At 41.2% G+C, this 14,616-nt stretch overlaps 1 protein-coding gene across 2 annotated transcripts in view; it reads left to right on the top strand.

Moving 5' to 3' along the window:
* Positions 1-14,616, top strand: part of PODXL (podocalyxin like) — a 144,402-nt gene that overhangs the window by 116,309 nt on the left and 13,477 nt on the right. For both annotated transcript variants that reach the window (XR_012226712.1, XM_073559903.1), the window contains exons 5-7: positions 2,872-3,028; positions 5,371-5,420; positions 9,274-9,435. Coding sequence is in view for 1 of the 2 variants with exons in the window: in XM_073559903.1 (XP_073416004.1) it covers positions 2,872-3,028; positions 5,371-5,420; positions 9,274-9,435 (369 nt within the window). In the remaining variant the exon portion in view is untranslated. The remainder of the gene's footprint in view (positions 1-2,871; positions 3,029-5,370; positions 5,421-9,273; positions 9,436-14,616) is intronic.

Genomic DNA, 14,616 nt, shown 5'->3' with positions numbered 1-14,616 from the left:
TGGTTTTGCATTTTCATTTTTCACTCCCCTTCTTCACAGAGCCATAACTTTTTATTTTTCAGTCCATATGGCCATGTGAGGGCTTGTTTTTTGTGGGATGAGTTGTACTTTTGAACGACACCATTGGTTTTACCATGTCATGTAACAAAAAATGGGAAAAAAATTCCAAGTGTGGTGAAATTGCAAAAAAAAAATGCAATCCCACTCTTGATTTTTATTTGGCTGTTTGGCTAGGTTCATTAAATGCTAAAACTGATCTGCCATTTTGACTCTCCAGGTCATTACAAGTTCATAGACACCAGACGTGTCTAGGTTCTTTATGTAAGTAGTGAAAAAAAATTCCAAATTTTGTTAAAAAAAAAAGTTGCCATTTTCTGAGACCTATACACCCCCTGTTGAGGAAGCCAGTACGGCAAAACGGCGCTCTCGGGGTAGCCGGGTACACGGGCCACTTAAGCTGCATCAATGTAAGTCACAACTATTTTGTTAGCACTTTATATTACCCAATTAAGGAATAGCATGTTTCTTTTGTTAGCCTCTATGGCATGTGGTTTGTGCACGGAGCAAACTGAATTTTGTTACTGAGGAGCTATTCTTTTTGAGGCATTGCGGCGCCTTTTTTTCATGATACTTGCAAAAAGATTTTGAGTGCGATCCTTTGATCATTTGGCATGTTATACATAATAATTTTTTCCTTGCCTTTAAACAAAATATAAATTGTGATCATTCCGCTATACATATAAAGTTGCAGTATCAATTTTTTGATGTGTAAAGTTTTTTTGTACGCATAAAAAAATTCTTTTGTACCTGGTATTTTTGGAGAAATTTCCTTGTTATATATTTTATGAATTTATGTGAATAAACGATTGGTCTTATTGATTTATTCAATTGCCTATGGCCTTTTTTCTGCACAAATTTGTGGCAGAAGTTGTTGTATAAAATTTTCTGAGAACTGTAGCGTCTCCATTTTTCGGGATCTGGGGCCGGGTGAGTGCTTATTTTGCATGCCAATCTGACATTTTTATTGATACCATTTTGGTGCAGAAACAATCTTTTGATCTCCCGTTATTGCATTTTATTGCAATGTTGCAGCAACCAAAAAACATAATTCTGGTGTTTCCATTTTTTTCTCTCTATGCCGTTTACCAATTCGATTATTTTTTTACATTGATAGATCGGACAATTATGAATGCGTCTTTACCAAGTATGTGTATATTTAATTTTTTTATTGTGTTATTTTTAATGGGGCGAAAGGGGGGTGATTTGAACTTTTATATTTTTTTAATATTTTTTAAAACTTTTTTTTTTACTTTTTACTTGCTTTAATAGCCTCCATGGGAGACTTGAAGCTGAACTGGTCTGATCGCCTCTGATACATAGAGCTGGGCTGCAGCCCTGCTCTATGTATCAGGAATGCTCACTTGCTATGAGCGCCGACCACAAGGTGGCGCTCATAACTATGCAGCAATGACAAACACAGGGGTCTTCTCCTGACCCCGTGTTGTCATGCCCTCCCGTCTGCGAACCGCAGTCATGTGACACGGGCATCGATGGGAGCAGGAAAGGAAGCGCTTCCTGCCCGTCCATGTTAAATGCCGCTGTTAGAGTTTGACAGTGGCATTTAACATGTTAACAGCCGCGAATGAATCGCGATTTCACCCGCAGCTGTTAGGGGAACATGGTCAGCTAATCAGATGAGCTGTCATGTCCCGGAAAAAGTGCGGGCTCAACGACAGAGCCCACACCAAAGGGGGGACGCGTTAAAATGACGAACTGTGTCCGTCATTGAACGTTAAGGGATTAATTATTTTTATATCATTTAGCAACCAGTGATTAAGAAATCTTATCAAATAAATTTAATCCCATTCTGGACTAGCAAATGTTTTCAGATAATCGGATACAGTAGTTGCAATTGCTCAAAATAATTGAGGAGACTTTTGGAGCTTGTCCGCTTGATGTGTAAATAAACTAAATTGTTATTATACAAATAGCACTGTATAAAAACACACAAACACCAGCAATGCCCTCTAGTGGCTGTTTAGCAGAAAAAGAAAATCACTAAACACTTTTATATCCCAATAAAATAATAATTGAAAAAAAAATTATTTTTCTTAATTTTAAACTAAACATAATTAAGGAAAATTACAATTTGGCATAATTTTGCAAAAACAGTATTTACACGATAGTTAATGTGTCTACAGTTTAAGCTGCGGTCAGACGGCGTATTTAAATTCATCTGACTTTTCTGGATGAAATTTTCTTTATCTATGTTATCATCCATGTTTCCATTTTTTTTTTTACCTCCATGTGACATCTGTCTGGCATTTCCTAGGTTAACAATAGTAATGTAGCTATAAAAAGCAAATGCTACATAGATGATCCATATGGAATCAGATTTTTGTGCACAAGTATAGGCTTGTGTAGGCGCTTCTCATCCAATACTCAGAAAAGAATAGTGCATTTTGCCACTTTTTACATGTGATATAACTTTCGACCAAAGAGAATCCTATTGAATTACATTGGTCAGCGTGCCGTCTAATCATAGAATGGTAGAGTTGGAAGGGACCTCCTGGGCCATCTGGTCCAACCCCCTGCTCAAAGCAGGATTCGCTAAATCATCCCAGTCAGATGTCTGTCCAGCCTCTGTTTGAAGACTTCCATTGAAGGAGAACTCACCACTAATGTTTACTGGGGCAGCACAAGTCTGTATGTTACACTCATATGAACGAGTCTAAGCCATACCAACTTTACAAATGAAAAAAAAAATATAGTGATGATCATGATGCACAGTTTTAAATAATACATCTGTCTAAAAAGCAAATAATTATGGAAAACGGCCACAGAACACTTAGTAAATCTGTTTTTTTTCAGGGGGAAAATGCCAATAAAGATCAAGAGGATGCAAAGGAAATACTGAAGCATATCTGCACAGCTTTAAAACCTGGATACCAGCCAAACAAGGATAAATGCCACATTGATCTGGGTGAAACTTCTGATAAACTGGTGATTGTCAACGCCTATGTGCAAAGTGAGTATGACAAATAGAATAAAGTTCTTTGCAGGCTATGTGTATAGTAATATTCCGATGAGTCGGGAGTTATTTGATTATAAAGTTATTTCTAGGATTATGAGAAGCATAAAAGAAAAACTAGATGAGATTAAAAATGTGAACGGTGTAGTCCTTTTTCCTGAAATACAAGCAGCCTCCAAAACTAAAATGGAACAAGTGACTAGAAATACAGTAGTCAGTGTACTTCTGTCTTTACTTGGAAAATACTCAGGTCAGAGCATCTTATCTAACTCAGCAATTAAAGGTGCTGTCCCGGACTATTTGATTTTTTTTTTTTTTTTTTACTATGGGCTCAAGAACTGACAGGCACCTGTCTGTTCTCTTGAAAGGAAAGAACCAGCTTGGAAGAATAAAATCCAAAAAAATCTTTATTGAATTCCATAAAACATGAACAGGCTGGTAACACACCCGACCGGTATGCCCGGAGGAAAGGTTGCTGATAGGAGACTGGACGCGTTTCGAACAGCTAGTGTTCTCTGGCTCAGAGTGGTCACTGTCTGCTCCTGCCAGCAATTCTGCTGCTTCCCTCTTACGAGCTGCTCTGTCAAGCATGCATGACTACCAACGTCATGCTGATCGACAGCTAGCTCCCCGTAGTTATGCAGAGTGGAGCCAGCTGCCAATCAGCATGACATCAGCAGTCACACCAAGTCAACAAAGAAGAGCGGAATAGAAAGTGCTGCACTCTCGACATGACATTAGCGGTAGCAGGGGAATCGCCGGCAGGAGTGGTCTTCGAGCATTAAGCCAGTTTTATTCCACTTTTACAAATTGACCAGTACTGGTGAAATTCCCTTAACCCCTTAATGACCAGGGGTATTTTTGGTTTTACATTTTCATTTTTCCCTCCCCTTCTTTCCAGAGCCATAACTTTTTTATTTTTCCGTTTATATGGCCATGTGAGGGCTTATTTTTTGCGGGACGAGTTGTACTTTTAAATGACATCATTGGTTTTACCATATCGTGTACTCGAAAACGGGAAAAAAATTCCAAGTGCGGTGAAACTGCAAAAAAAGTGCAATCCCACACTTGTTTTTTGCTTGGCTTTTTTGTTAGGTTCACTAGATGCTAAATATCACCTGCCATTATGATTCTCCAGGTCATTACGAGTTCATAGACACCAAACATGTCTATGTCCTCTTTTATCTAAGTGGTGAAAAAAAATTCTAAAGGTTGCTAAAAAAAAAAAAAAAAATTGCGCAATTTTCCGAGACCCGTAGCGTCTCCATTTTTCATGATCTGGGGTCGGGTGAGGGCTTATTTTTTCCGTGCCGGACTGACGTTTTTAATGATACCACTTTTGTGCAGATCTTTTGATCGCCCGTTATTGCATTTTAATGCAATGTCTTGGTGACCAAAAAAACGTAATTCTGGCGTTTTTAATTTTTTTCTCGCTACGCCGTTTAGCGATCGGGTTAATGCTTTTTTTTTATTGATAGATCGGGCAATTCTGAACGCGGCGATACCTAATATGTGTATGTGGGATTTTTTTTTTACGGTTTTATTTTGATTGGGGCGAAAGGGGGGTGATTTGAACTTTTAGGTTTTTTTAATTTTTTTTTATTTTTAAACATTTTTTTTTTTTACTTTTGGCATGCTTCAATAGCCTCCATAGGAGGCTAGAAGCTTGCGCAACCCGATCGGCTCTGCTACATATGGGCGATGAGCAGATCGCCCATATGTGGCAGATTTACTGCTGTGCTTTCAGCGCCGACCACCGGGTGGCGCTGAAAGCCATATGCCTGGAACAACCATAGAGGTCTCATAGAGACCTCTGGTTGTCCAGGCAACATGACGCCGACCCCCGATCACGTGACGGGGGTCGGCGGTGACGTCATTTCCGGCCCGGCGGCCGGAAATGCTATTTAAATGCACGCCGTCAGCTTTGACAGCGGCATTTAACTAGTTAATAGGCGCGGGCGGACGGCGATTCCGCTCGCGCCTATTGCGGGCACATGTCAGCTGTTCATAACAGCTGACATGTCCCGGCTTTGATGCGTGCTCAGCGCCGGAGCCCTCATCAAAGCAGGGGAAATGTCTGATGATGGACTGTGTCCGTCATTGGACATTAAGGGGTTAAGTAATGACACAAATTGTTCAGGAAATGTGTCACACAAGGGAGTAAAATGTTGCAAAAAAAGATGCCAGTATAGTAATAATTATGGGGCAATGTTTTTACATTTTTAATCTTCTTGTCACATTACTGGAAATATTGTGTCCGATAATTCTCTATAAATATTTGCTATGTGATGAACCCTGGCACATAAAGCAACTTATAACCAACCTTTGTTTTTTTTAAGGTTCCTTACAACCAGATGATTTATATGCCTCGTTAAAGCACATAAAAAAGGTAAACTTTCCCAGTTTAAATGTGAATGACAAGTTAGTGGGCGAGTTTCATCAGAACATATATCAATGGGAGGTTGCTGGAATCGGATTGGTTGCTTTGGATAATTCACCTTCTACTTGTTCCATGATGCTCATGCTTTAAGCCAGGGTCACACCGGCGTATATTCTCTCATGCAAGAGAATGTTGCAAATCAAAGTGTAATCTGATTTTCTCAGATGAGAGGATGGAAAAAAAAAAATTCTCCATTTTGCCAGTCTGTGAAAATCAAAACACATTCAGATGTCATCTGAGAGCAGCCAGTCTATGGACCCATTGACTTGCACGGTCAAGTGCGATTTGCTGATCGTATCCAATTCAGGCATGCTGTGATTTTTTTTCCCTAGGACCGGCTCGTTCTAAGGAAAATATTGGACATGTGCACGGCCCAATAGACTTACATTTGTCTGAGTTGGATCCGCTGTTTTGCGCTCAGACCGAAAATACTTTCATGTGAATGAGACCTTACTCAGATATAGCATCTACAATATATGCCGTTATTTGGGATTAGTATATGTTAATTCTTTGCAGACTTTGCCATTTTTAGCATTTTTTCCTCCCCGCCTTCCAAAAGCCATAATTTTTTTTTTATTTATCAATCAAAGTAAATGTAAGGGGTCTTTTTTTAGTACGCAGAGTTAGGGTACCGTTACACCTAGCGACTCACCAGCGATCCCGACCAGCGATATGATGCTGTCAGGATCGCTGGTGCATCGCTAGGTGGTCGCTAGTGAGCTGCCACACAGGCAGATCTCAAAAGCGACATCGCTGGGGACGAGGGTCGCTACTTACCTGCCAGACACGGCGATCCTGCGTCCTCCCGCCCGCCTCCACGCGTCGCTCATCGTCACAGCAGGAAGCGCCGCAGGAAGTGACCAACGAGGAATGATCCAGCAGCTTCTCGCGCGATCAGCGATAACCAGCGGGGGAGCGGGTCGGAGGTAAGTATCACATGCAGCGATATCGCTAGCAATATCGCTGCAACGTCACAAAATCGGTGATATTATAGCGATATTGCTAGCGATATCGCAGTGTGTAACAGGGGCTTTATAGTTTTGAATGGCAGCATTCATTTACCATATAATGTACTATAAAACAGGTAAAAAAATTTGAAGTAGGATGGAATTAGAGGAAAAAACAAATGTCGCAGTTGTTTTAGGAGGTTTGCTTTTACAACATTCACTTCGTGGCAAAAATGTCCTGCCTTTGTTCTATGGGTCAGAGTGGTTATGAACATACCAAATGTTTATAGGTTTTTTTTAGTACTTGCTTCAATCACCATATTCGGTTAGCCATAACAAATTTTTTTTAATTCTTAGATTTGACTATTTCCATGTTGGATAAAGGTGGATGATTTAACTGTTAAATTTTGGGGGAGTTTATATCTATAAAAAATATTTCATACATTTGTTTTATAGGTCTTGTTATGGGATTTATGGGACTTGAACCTGTGATCACTTGATCGCAGTTCAGTATTGCAGTATTATGGTTTATTGTATAATTACTGATCTCCTATGAAGCCCACCACAGGCTGGACTTTATAGGTATACAAACATGGCAAGCACAGGCACCTTCAGTAGGCACCCAGCTTGCCAAGGCATTTCAGCGGCACAACAATGGTAGGGGTGTTGGAAGCGAATCCACTCTTCCTTAGCTCCTTATCTTGCTTCAGTCAAAACATCTTCCTTTTGGATGTCAGCTATATAAAACAGCCAACACCTATGCTATATAGAGTGGTGTCAACTACTTACCCCTCTCCATACAGTAAGTGCCTACAGCCACTGTAGATGTATATCAGATGTCACCAAGAGGATAAAAAAGAAAGTGCTCTGTATTCCAATATTTAGCACTCTTACTTTTTGCATCTCAGGTCCTGGGTTTTTAATTTGACAAAAGACAATTTCATCATGGAGTATACAGTTTGTGTGCACCCAGCCTAAATGTGTGGATTTCCTCTAAATTCACTGTCAAGAACACACTGGGTAATTGGCTTCCCATTAATATTTGCCATTTGTGTGTTTGGATCTAAAGAACATGTGTGGCGACAGTCTCTGTAATTTACAACAGAATACAGTGGCTTGAATAAGTCTTCACCCCTCTTGGCTTTTTACCTATTTTGTTACATTACAACCTGTATTTAAATATTTTGGTAATCCGATTTGTGTGTGATGCATCAGCACTAAATAGTCTAAGTTTGTGAAGTGAAGTGAGAAAAATATAGGCAGAAATTAAATTCATGAGATCAAATCACTAAAAATTGGCATGTACATATGTATGCTCCCCTTTTGTTATGAAGCCCCTCACATTTTTTGATGCATGCAATTACCTTTATAAGTCACATGCTTAGTAAAAGGAAACCCACTTCTGTGCAATCCAAGTGTCACATGGTCTGTCAGTATATACACACCTTTTCTGAAAGGCCACGGAGGCTGCAACATCATCAATCAAAAGGCACCACTAACCAAGCACCATGAAGACCAAGGAGATCTCCAAACAAGCCAGGGACAAAGTTGTTGAAAAGTTCAACTCAGGGATGGGTTTTAAAAAAAAAAAAAAAAATCCAATCTCTGATGATCCCCTGGAGCTCCTTCAAATCCATTATCATCAAATGGAAAAAATATGGTACCAGAAAAAACCTTCACAGAGAGGGCTGCCCATCAAAACTCTCAGCCTGGGCAAGGAGGGCATTAATCAGAGAGGCAGCACAGAGACCAAAGGTAACCCTAAAGGAGCTTCAGAGTTCCTAAGCAAATACTGGAGTATCTGTCCACATGATCATGATCACAATAAGCCTTACACTCTATAGAGGTGGCCTTTATGGAAGTGTGGGCAGGAAAAAAAACCTTTACTTTCACACAAAAACTGTAAGGCTCATTTTGAGTTTGCCAAAAGACATGTGGGAGACTTCCTAAATGTATGGAGGAAGGTGCTGTGGTCAGATGAAACCAAAATGGAAATTTGTGGCCACCAAGGTAAACAGCTCATCAACTTAACACCATACCCACAGAGAAAATTGGTGGTGGCATCATGCTGTGGATATGCTTCTCAGTAGCATGGACAGGGAAAATGGTCCGAGTCGAGGGAAAGATGGATGGTGCGAAATACAGGGATATTATTGAGCAAAGCCTGTTTCAGTCTGTCACTGATATGAGCCTGGGATAGATTTGAGACAATAACCAAAAGTACACTGCTAAAGCAAACTCGAGTGGTTTAAGGGAAAACGTAAATGTTTTGGAGTAGCCTAGTCAAAGCCCAGACCTTAATCCAATAGAGAACTGTGTTCAAACTTGAAGATTGATGTTCACCAGAATAAACCATCTTAAGTTGCAAGAGCTGGAGGAGTTTTGCTTTGAGGAATAAGCAAAAATCCCAGTGGCAAGATGTGGAAAGCACAGAGATTTATCCCAAGGGACTTGCAACTATAACTGCCGCAAAAGGAGGCTCTAAAAAGCACTGACTTTAGGAGGATGATTAGTTATGCACACTGAAGTTTTCAGTTATTTTGTCCTATTTGTTGTTTGCTTCACAATAGAAAGAAAACCAAATGTTTGCAGTTGTAGGCATTTTATTTAGATGAACTGATGCAAACCCTCAAAAAAAAAAAGATACACTGAAATTCCAGGTTGTGAGGTAGAAAAACACAAAAATTGCTAAGGAGGGTGAATACTTTCACAAGGCACTATATGTTGGCACTAAACAATTGGAAATAAATGGCATCATATGAATTAGTAGATACTGCAATATCACTATGTAGTGTATACAGTACATATTTGTTGCTTTGTCATCTTTGGTAATTAATGTTTTTATGAATATTCAGGATAGTTTCAATTTGTTTCAATTTGATGAATCAAAATTTGAAGAAGAAGATGTCGTGAGCATTCCCCTGATCAGCGCAATAGTCTCCCTGGCAGTGGCTCTACTGATCATTGCAGCTATTTATGGATGTTGGCATCAAAGGCAAACCCGTAAGAGAGAGCAGGTAAGTCTGTCTGAATTACTAATTAAGATGTACCCATGAGGGGTAGTTTTCCTCTCCCAGAAGTTTTGGATGAAGATCCAGAAGTCGCTTCCGTTTAAAGGTTTAAATCCCAATTTGATTAGACGTCTATCAACCAAGAACTACTGATTTTCGGCAAATTATTCTAAAATATTTTTTTATTTTTTGCTGTGATAACAGTTCAGCATTTGGGGTGCAATTGTCAAGTTTCAAAAGTAAATGGATTTAAAAACAAAAAATATAATTAAAACCATTCTATACAAACCATCTCATCTATATAAGCATTTATCAGGTGTCTAATATAATATACCTCCTATGAACTATTTTATACCCCAATTCATTAATTAGGGGTGCGGTTTCCCAAACTGGGGATCAAATCAATATTACCCATTTCCTTTCGTGGGTCTCATGAAATGAATATTTAAATGTTTGTATCTAAGTGAAATCCAAACAACAGAATAAACTAAATAGGGACCAATGTTAGTAGAAAATTAATTCATGACACATGTGGAGATGTAAAAGAAACATTGAAATATACAGTACATAGTGAATATGAGCCCCTGATTTTTTTTTTTTAAAACAAAAACAGAACTCACTAGGAATGAGCAACATATTGCTTCTAAGACATGTTGGAAATAAAATGGTCTGCTAGCCTTCATTTGACATGATGAATATTCATTTAATCACAGAAGAGCTGATCCCACAGAGGCCGGATGTCACTAGGTGAGCTCAGGTAAGAGTCGCCCATCACAAGAAGCCTGCCACCCAAAGAATGCAAATTTCTCTGCTTAGACTCTCTCTCAGAGGGGGATGGTCACACACAGAGAATCCAGTTGTTACCCAACCTGACAGCCAGATGTCAGAAAGTATGATATTTGGTGTGATGTTTATACAAGTTCCTATGCCTCATTGCGTCCATCTGGATATAGACTACCTAGTCCTAGTTATTGCATTAAACAACTGATTTTCTATTTCTAGTACCGTATATTCTTGTGTATAAGCCAAGGCACCTAATTTTGCCACGAAAAACTGGGAAGTTATTGACCCGAGTATAAGTCGGGTATGCATTGTCCCCTTGTCCCTATTCTGGTATGCATGGTTCCTCATCCCCATCATTGTATGCATGGCTCCTTATCCCCATCCTTGTATGCATGGCTCCTTATCCCTATCCTTGTCTGTATGGCTCTTTATCCCCATCCTTGTATGCATGGCTCCTTATTCCCATCCTTGTCTGCATGGCTACCCATCCTTGTCTGCATGGCTCCTTATCCCCATCCTTGTCTGCATGGCTTCTTATCCCCATCCTTGTCTGCATGGCTCCTCATCCCCATCCTTGTCTGCATGGCCACCATGAGAAAAGCATAAAAAAAAACATTCTACTTACCTTCCCTGCACACCCTTGCTGTATCTTGTTCCAGTGCCAGCAGCTCCAGTTGCCGGGCGATCATGTGTCCCCGCTCTCCCTTCCACGCTGTCTTCTGGGACAATGACTCGAGTATAAGCTGAGGGGGGCGTTTTCAGAACAAAAAAAATGTGCTGAAAAAACTCGGCTTATACTCGAGTATATACAGTAAGTACAGGAATTATATTGGTATGACCCGTACGGAATCAAAATTTTTATTATGAATTAAGGTGATATGTTTGGACAGATTTTTTTTTTAGAAATCCTTTTTTGACAATGTCTGTGGCTATTCATGCGGTTCTGCAGTGGTTGTATAGTGCAACCAACATATTGGGAGACCGCAATCACATATCACCACATACATGACAAAATCTGAGCTACATGTCAGTTCTTGGGTGAAACTGCGAACATTATTGATGTTGACCTTCATATACTTTATCCCATGATCAATAATTTTACAACAGTCACAGCGTTTTTTCCCACATTTATAGATTCCAATTTTCTTGTTTTTGGATTGACATTGGTATTGTTAAAATGTTCTTTATTACGCAGAAGGCTGGGTGCTATGCAGTTATTTATTGTTTTTCCTCTTCTGAATAAGATGTTAGATATCTATGGTATCAGTTCCTTCAATATTGTGTCTGTTTTAAGTAGATACTAATATTTAAAATATTATGAATAGCTTGATTACCCAATTATATGTTGTGATGAAATTATACTTCCACATGGTTGTATGTATCCTCAACCTCGTTGGATTTTTTTGAGGTGTTTACTAAGGCAGTTGTTCAGAGAAAGAAGTAGATTACGTTGATATGCTGTCTAAACTAAAGGTCTAGGGCAGAGGTCTCAAACACGCGGCCCCTGAGGCAGTCATCTGCGGCCCACGGTGCACCACATGTCTCACCCCATGAGACAGGTAGAAGGGGGAAGGCATACAGCCATCCAGCCATCCAGGAGCGCGCGATGGCTGTGTGTTCTGTGTGCACACAGGACCTGTGATGAGGTCACAGGAGGGGGAGGAGTCAGGGGTCACATGATCAGGCCTCAGTATATGCAGAATGCTGCTGTCTTTGTGCTGGTTGTCATGGTGCTGGGTAAGTTTCTCTGTGGGGTCAGGAGGGGTTTACAGGGTGGATGTAGCGGAGCCGTGTGTGTGCGAGGTGTGCGGAGCGGAGCCGCGTGTGTGCGAGGTGTGCGGAGCGGAGCCGCGTGTGTGCGAGGAGCGGAGCCGCGTGTGTGCGAGGTGTGCGGAGCGGAGCCGCGTGTGTGCGAGGTGTGCGGAGCGGAGCCGCGTGTGTGCGAGGTGTGCGGAGCGGAGCCGCGTGTGTGCGAGGTGTGCGGAGCGGAGCCGCGTGTGCGAGGTGTGCGGAGCGGAGCCGTGTGTGTGCGAGGTGTGCGGAGCGGAGCCGCGTGTGTGCGAGGTGTGCAGAGCGGAGCCGCGTGTGTGCGAGGACTGAGGTGTAGGGAGCGGAGCCGCTTGTGTATGAGGTGTATGGAGCAGAGCCGCATGTGTATGAGGTGTATGGAGCAGAGCCGCATGTGTACAAGGTGTATGGAGCGGAGCAGTGTGTGTACAAGGACCGAGGTGTACAGAGCAGAGTCGTGTGTATATGAAGTGTACGAGGTGTGCAGAGCCACGTGTGTACGAGGTGTGCTGAGTGGAGATGTGCGTGTATTTTGGCATGGGGTGGGCCCCATTTGAAAGTTCCCACCAGGGCCCATAACCTTATAGTTACACCACTGCTCACGCTAGAAGATGGCACCGATCGCGGCCATTTAACCCCTTAGATACCGCTATCAATTGTGACTATTAAGTCTGAAAGGAATGCGGCCCGCCAGCTTAAATTTTTTTTATGTGCGGCCCATTTACTCTGCCGAGTTTGAGACCCCTGGTCTAGGGTATCTTTTCATTGTTCCTTGAAAGTAGACACGTGATTGTTGGACATTCTGTAGTGGAAGTACAATTATGTCTAATGCAATGGAATTGACTAGATGGTATGTTCTTTTTATATTTCGACTAGTGTGAACTAAAGTAATCTAAATAGCCATTTGTGTCATTTGGCTTGAAGTGAGTTCTCCTTTTGATAGACTGATCTTCATGATATAACTCTAAATCGAAAAACACAATTTTTGCTTTTGATATATTTGCAATGAATGAGAGTCCCCAACCATTATTGTTGAATTCCTCCACAAACAATAATGCCTCTTGTTCTGTGACCCCGCTGGATTAAGAGTGAGACATCCATATTTAATATCACCACTGTATTTATGAGACTTAATTGGTGACAGAGACTTGAACCTGCCCATGAACTTGGAGCGACCCGAGTCCACATTGCAGTCTCAAATGTCTGTAAGTAGAGAGATAGAAATCTATGGCCTCCAAACCCAAAGTGTGCTTGATATTGGATTAGGCTAGTTTCACACTTGCTTTTTTTTGCAGCGCGTTTTTCCCGCAAAAAAACGCATTAAAAAAACGCATACAAATGCATACAAACGCTGCGTTTTTTTCCAGCATTTTAATGCGCATGCAGGAAAAAAACGCAGCGTTTTTGCGCGTTTGTATGCGTTTTTTGTGCGTTTGCGTTTTTTTACAGATTTTGGAAAAACCCCACAAAAAAGAAAAAACAACCATTCAACAACACACAAGACCAATGGGACTTCATTGTGGGTGTGGTATGTTAATATATATACACCCTGTCTACAGTATTCTTCACATTTGCTTGATTCTTCTCGTGACCATGGATCTGCGCTGGAAGAGTTTTCACTTCAACTTGGATTTGGACATCGCGATGGCTCAGGCGTATGCAGTTGCTTGCCATGAACAAAGGAAGAGAGAGAGGCAGCGAAGACGGCGGCGTATGTGGATACATCCGATTGTTGAACTCCGGGAGAGCCGTGGGGCATACCATACCCTCTACAGCGAGCTCCAGTCAAACCCGGAGAAATTTACAGATTATATCCGGATGTCCCACGAAAGTTTCATGGATTTGCTTGCTCGTGTCCAACAATCCATCCGGAGACAGGACACACAGCTCCGTCGTGCGATTCCTCCTGAGGAACGGCTACTGGTGACATTACGGTATGTTTTAAAAACAAAGGGGTGTGGTCTGATGTTTTTTTTTGTAAATTTAGTATTCAAAACCTTGGGTAATTAGTTTTCGTGAATGTACTAATATTTTTTTTATAGTTTTTAAAAATAATATACATAAATATTAATTTTACTTCTTTGTCTGTTCACAGATTCCTGGCGACTGGAGAAACCCTATCCTCACTACACTTCCAGTACCGTATTGGAATCTCTACCTTGTCTGGAATTGTTGCTGACACCTGCCGGGCTCTCTGGAATGTTCTTTGCCCAGAATTTATGCCCCTGCCCACCGCTGAAAAGTGGATGGAAATTGCTGACAAATTCTGGACAGTATGCAATTTTCCCAACTGTTTGGGAGCTGTTGATGGGAAACACATACGGATCATCAAACCCCAAAGAACGGGATCTGAGTACTATAATTACAAAAAGTACTTTTCAATAGTACTCATTGCAATTGCGGATGCCGGATGTATGTTTGTAGCAGTGGACATTGGAGCATTTGGCCGTGGTAATGACTCGCAGGCTTTTAAAAACTCAGACATGGGCCGGAGGTTGTATGGCAACCAATTTAATTTCCCTATGCCACGGCCTCTTCCTCACACCGAAGCTCCGCCACTGCCCTTTGTAATGGTTGGCGATGAGGCTTTTCAAATGTGCGGAAACTTACTGAAAC

Source organism: Dendrobates tinctorius, unplaced genomic scaffold, assembly GCF_039654945.1.
Source record: "Dendrobates tinctorius isolate UK_male_01 unplaced genomic scaffold, ASM3965494v1 ptg000281l, whole genome shotgun sequence".
NCBI lineage: Eukaryota > Metazoa > Chordata > Amphibia > Anura > Dendrobatidae > Dendrobates > Dendrobates tinctorius.
Note: the sequence above shows the minus strand (reverse complement) of the source record. Positions and strands in the feature narration are given on the sequence as shown.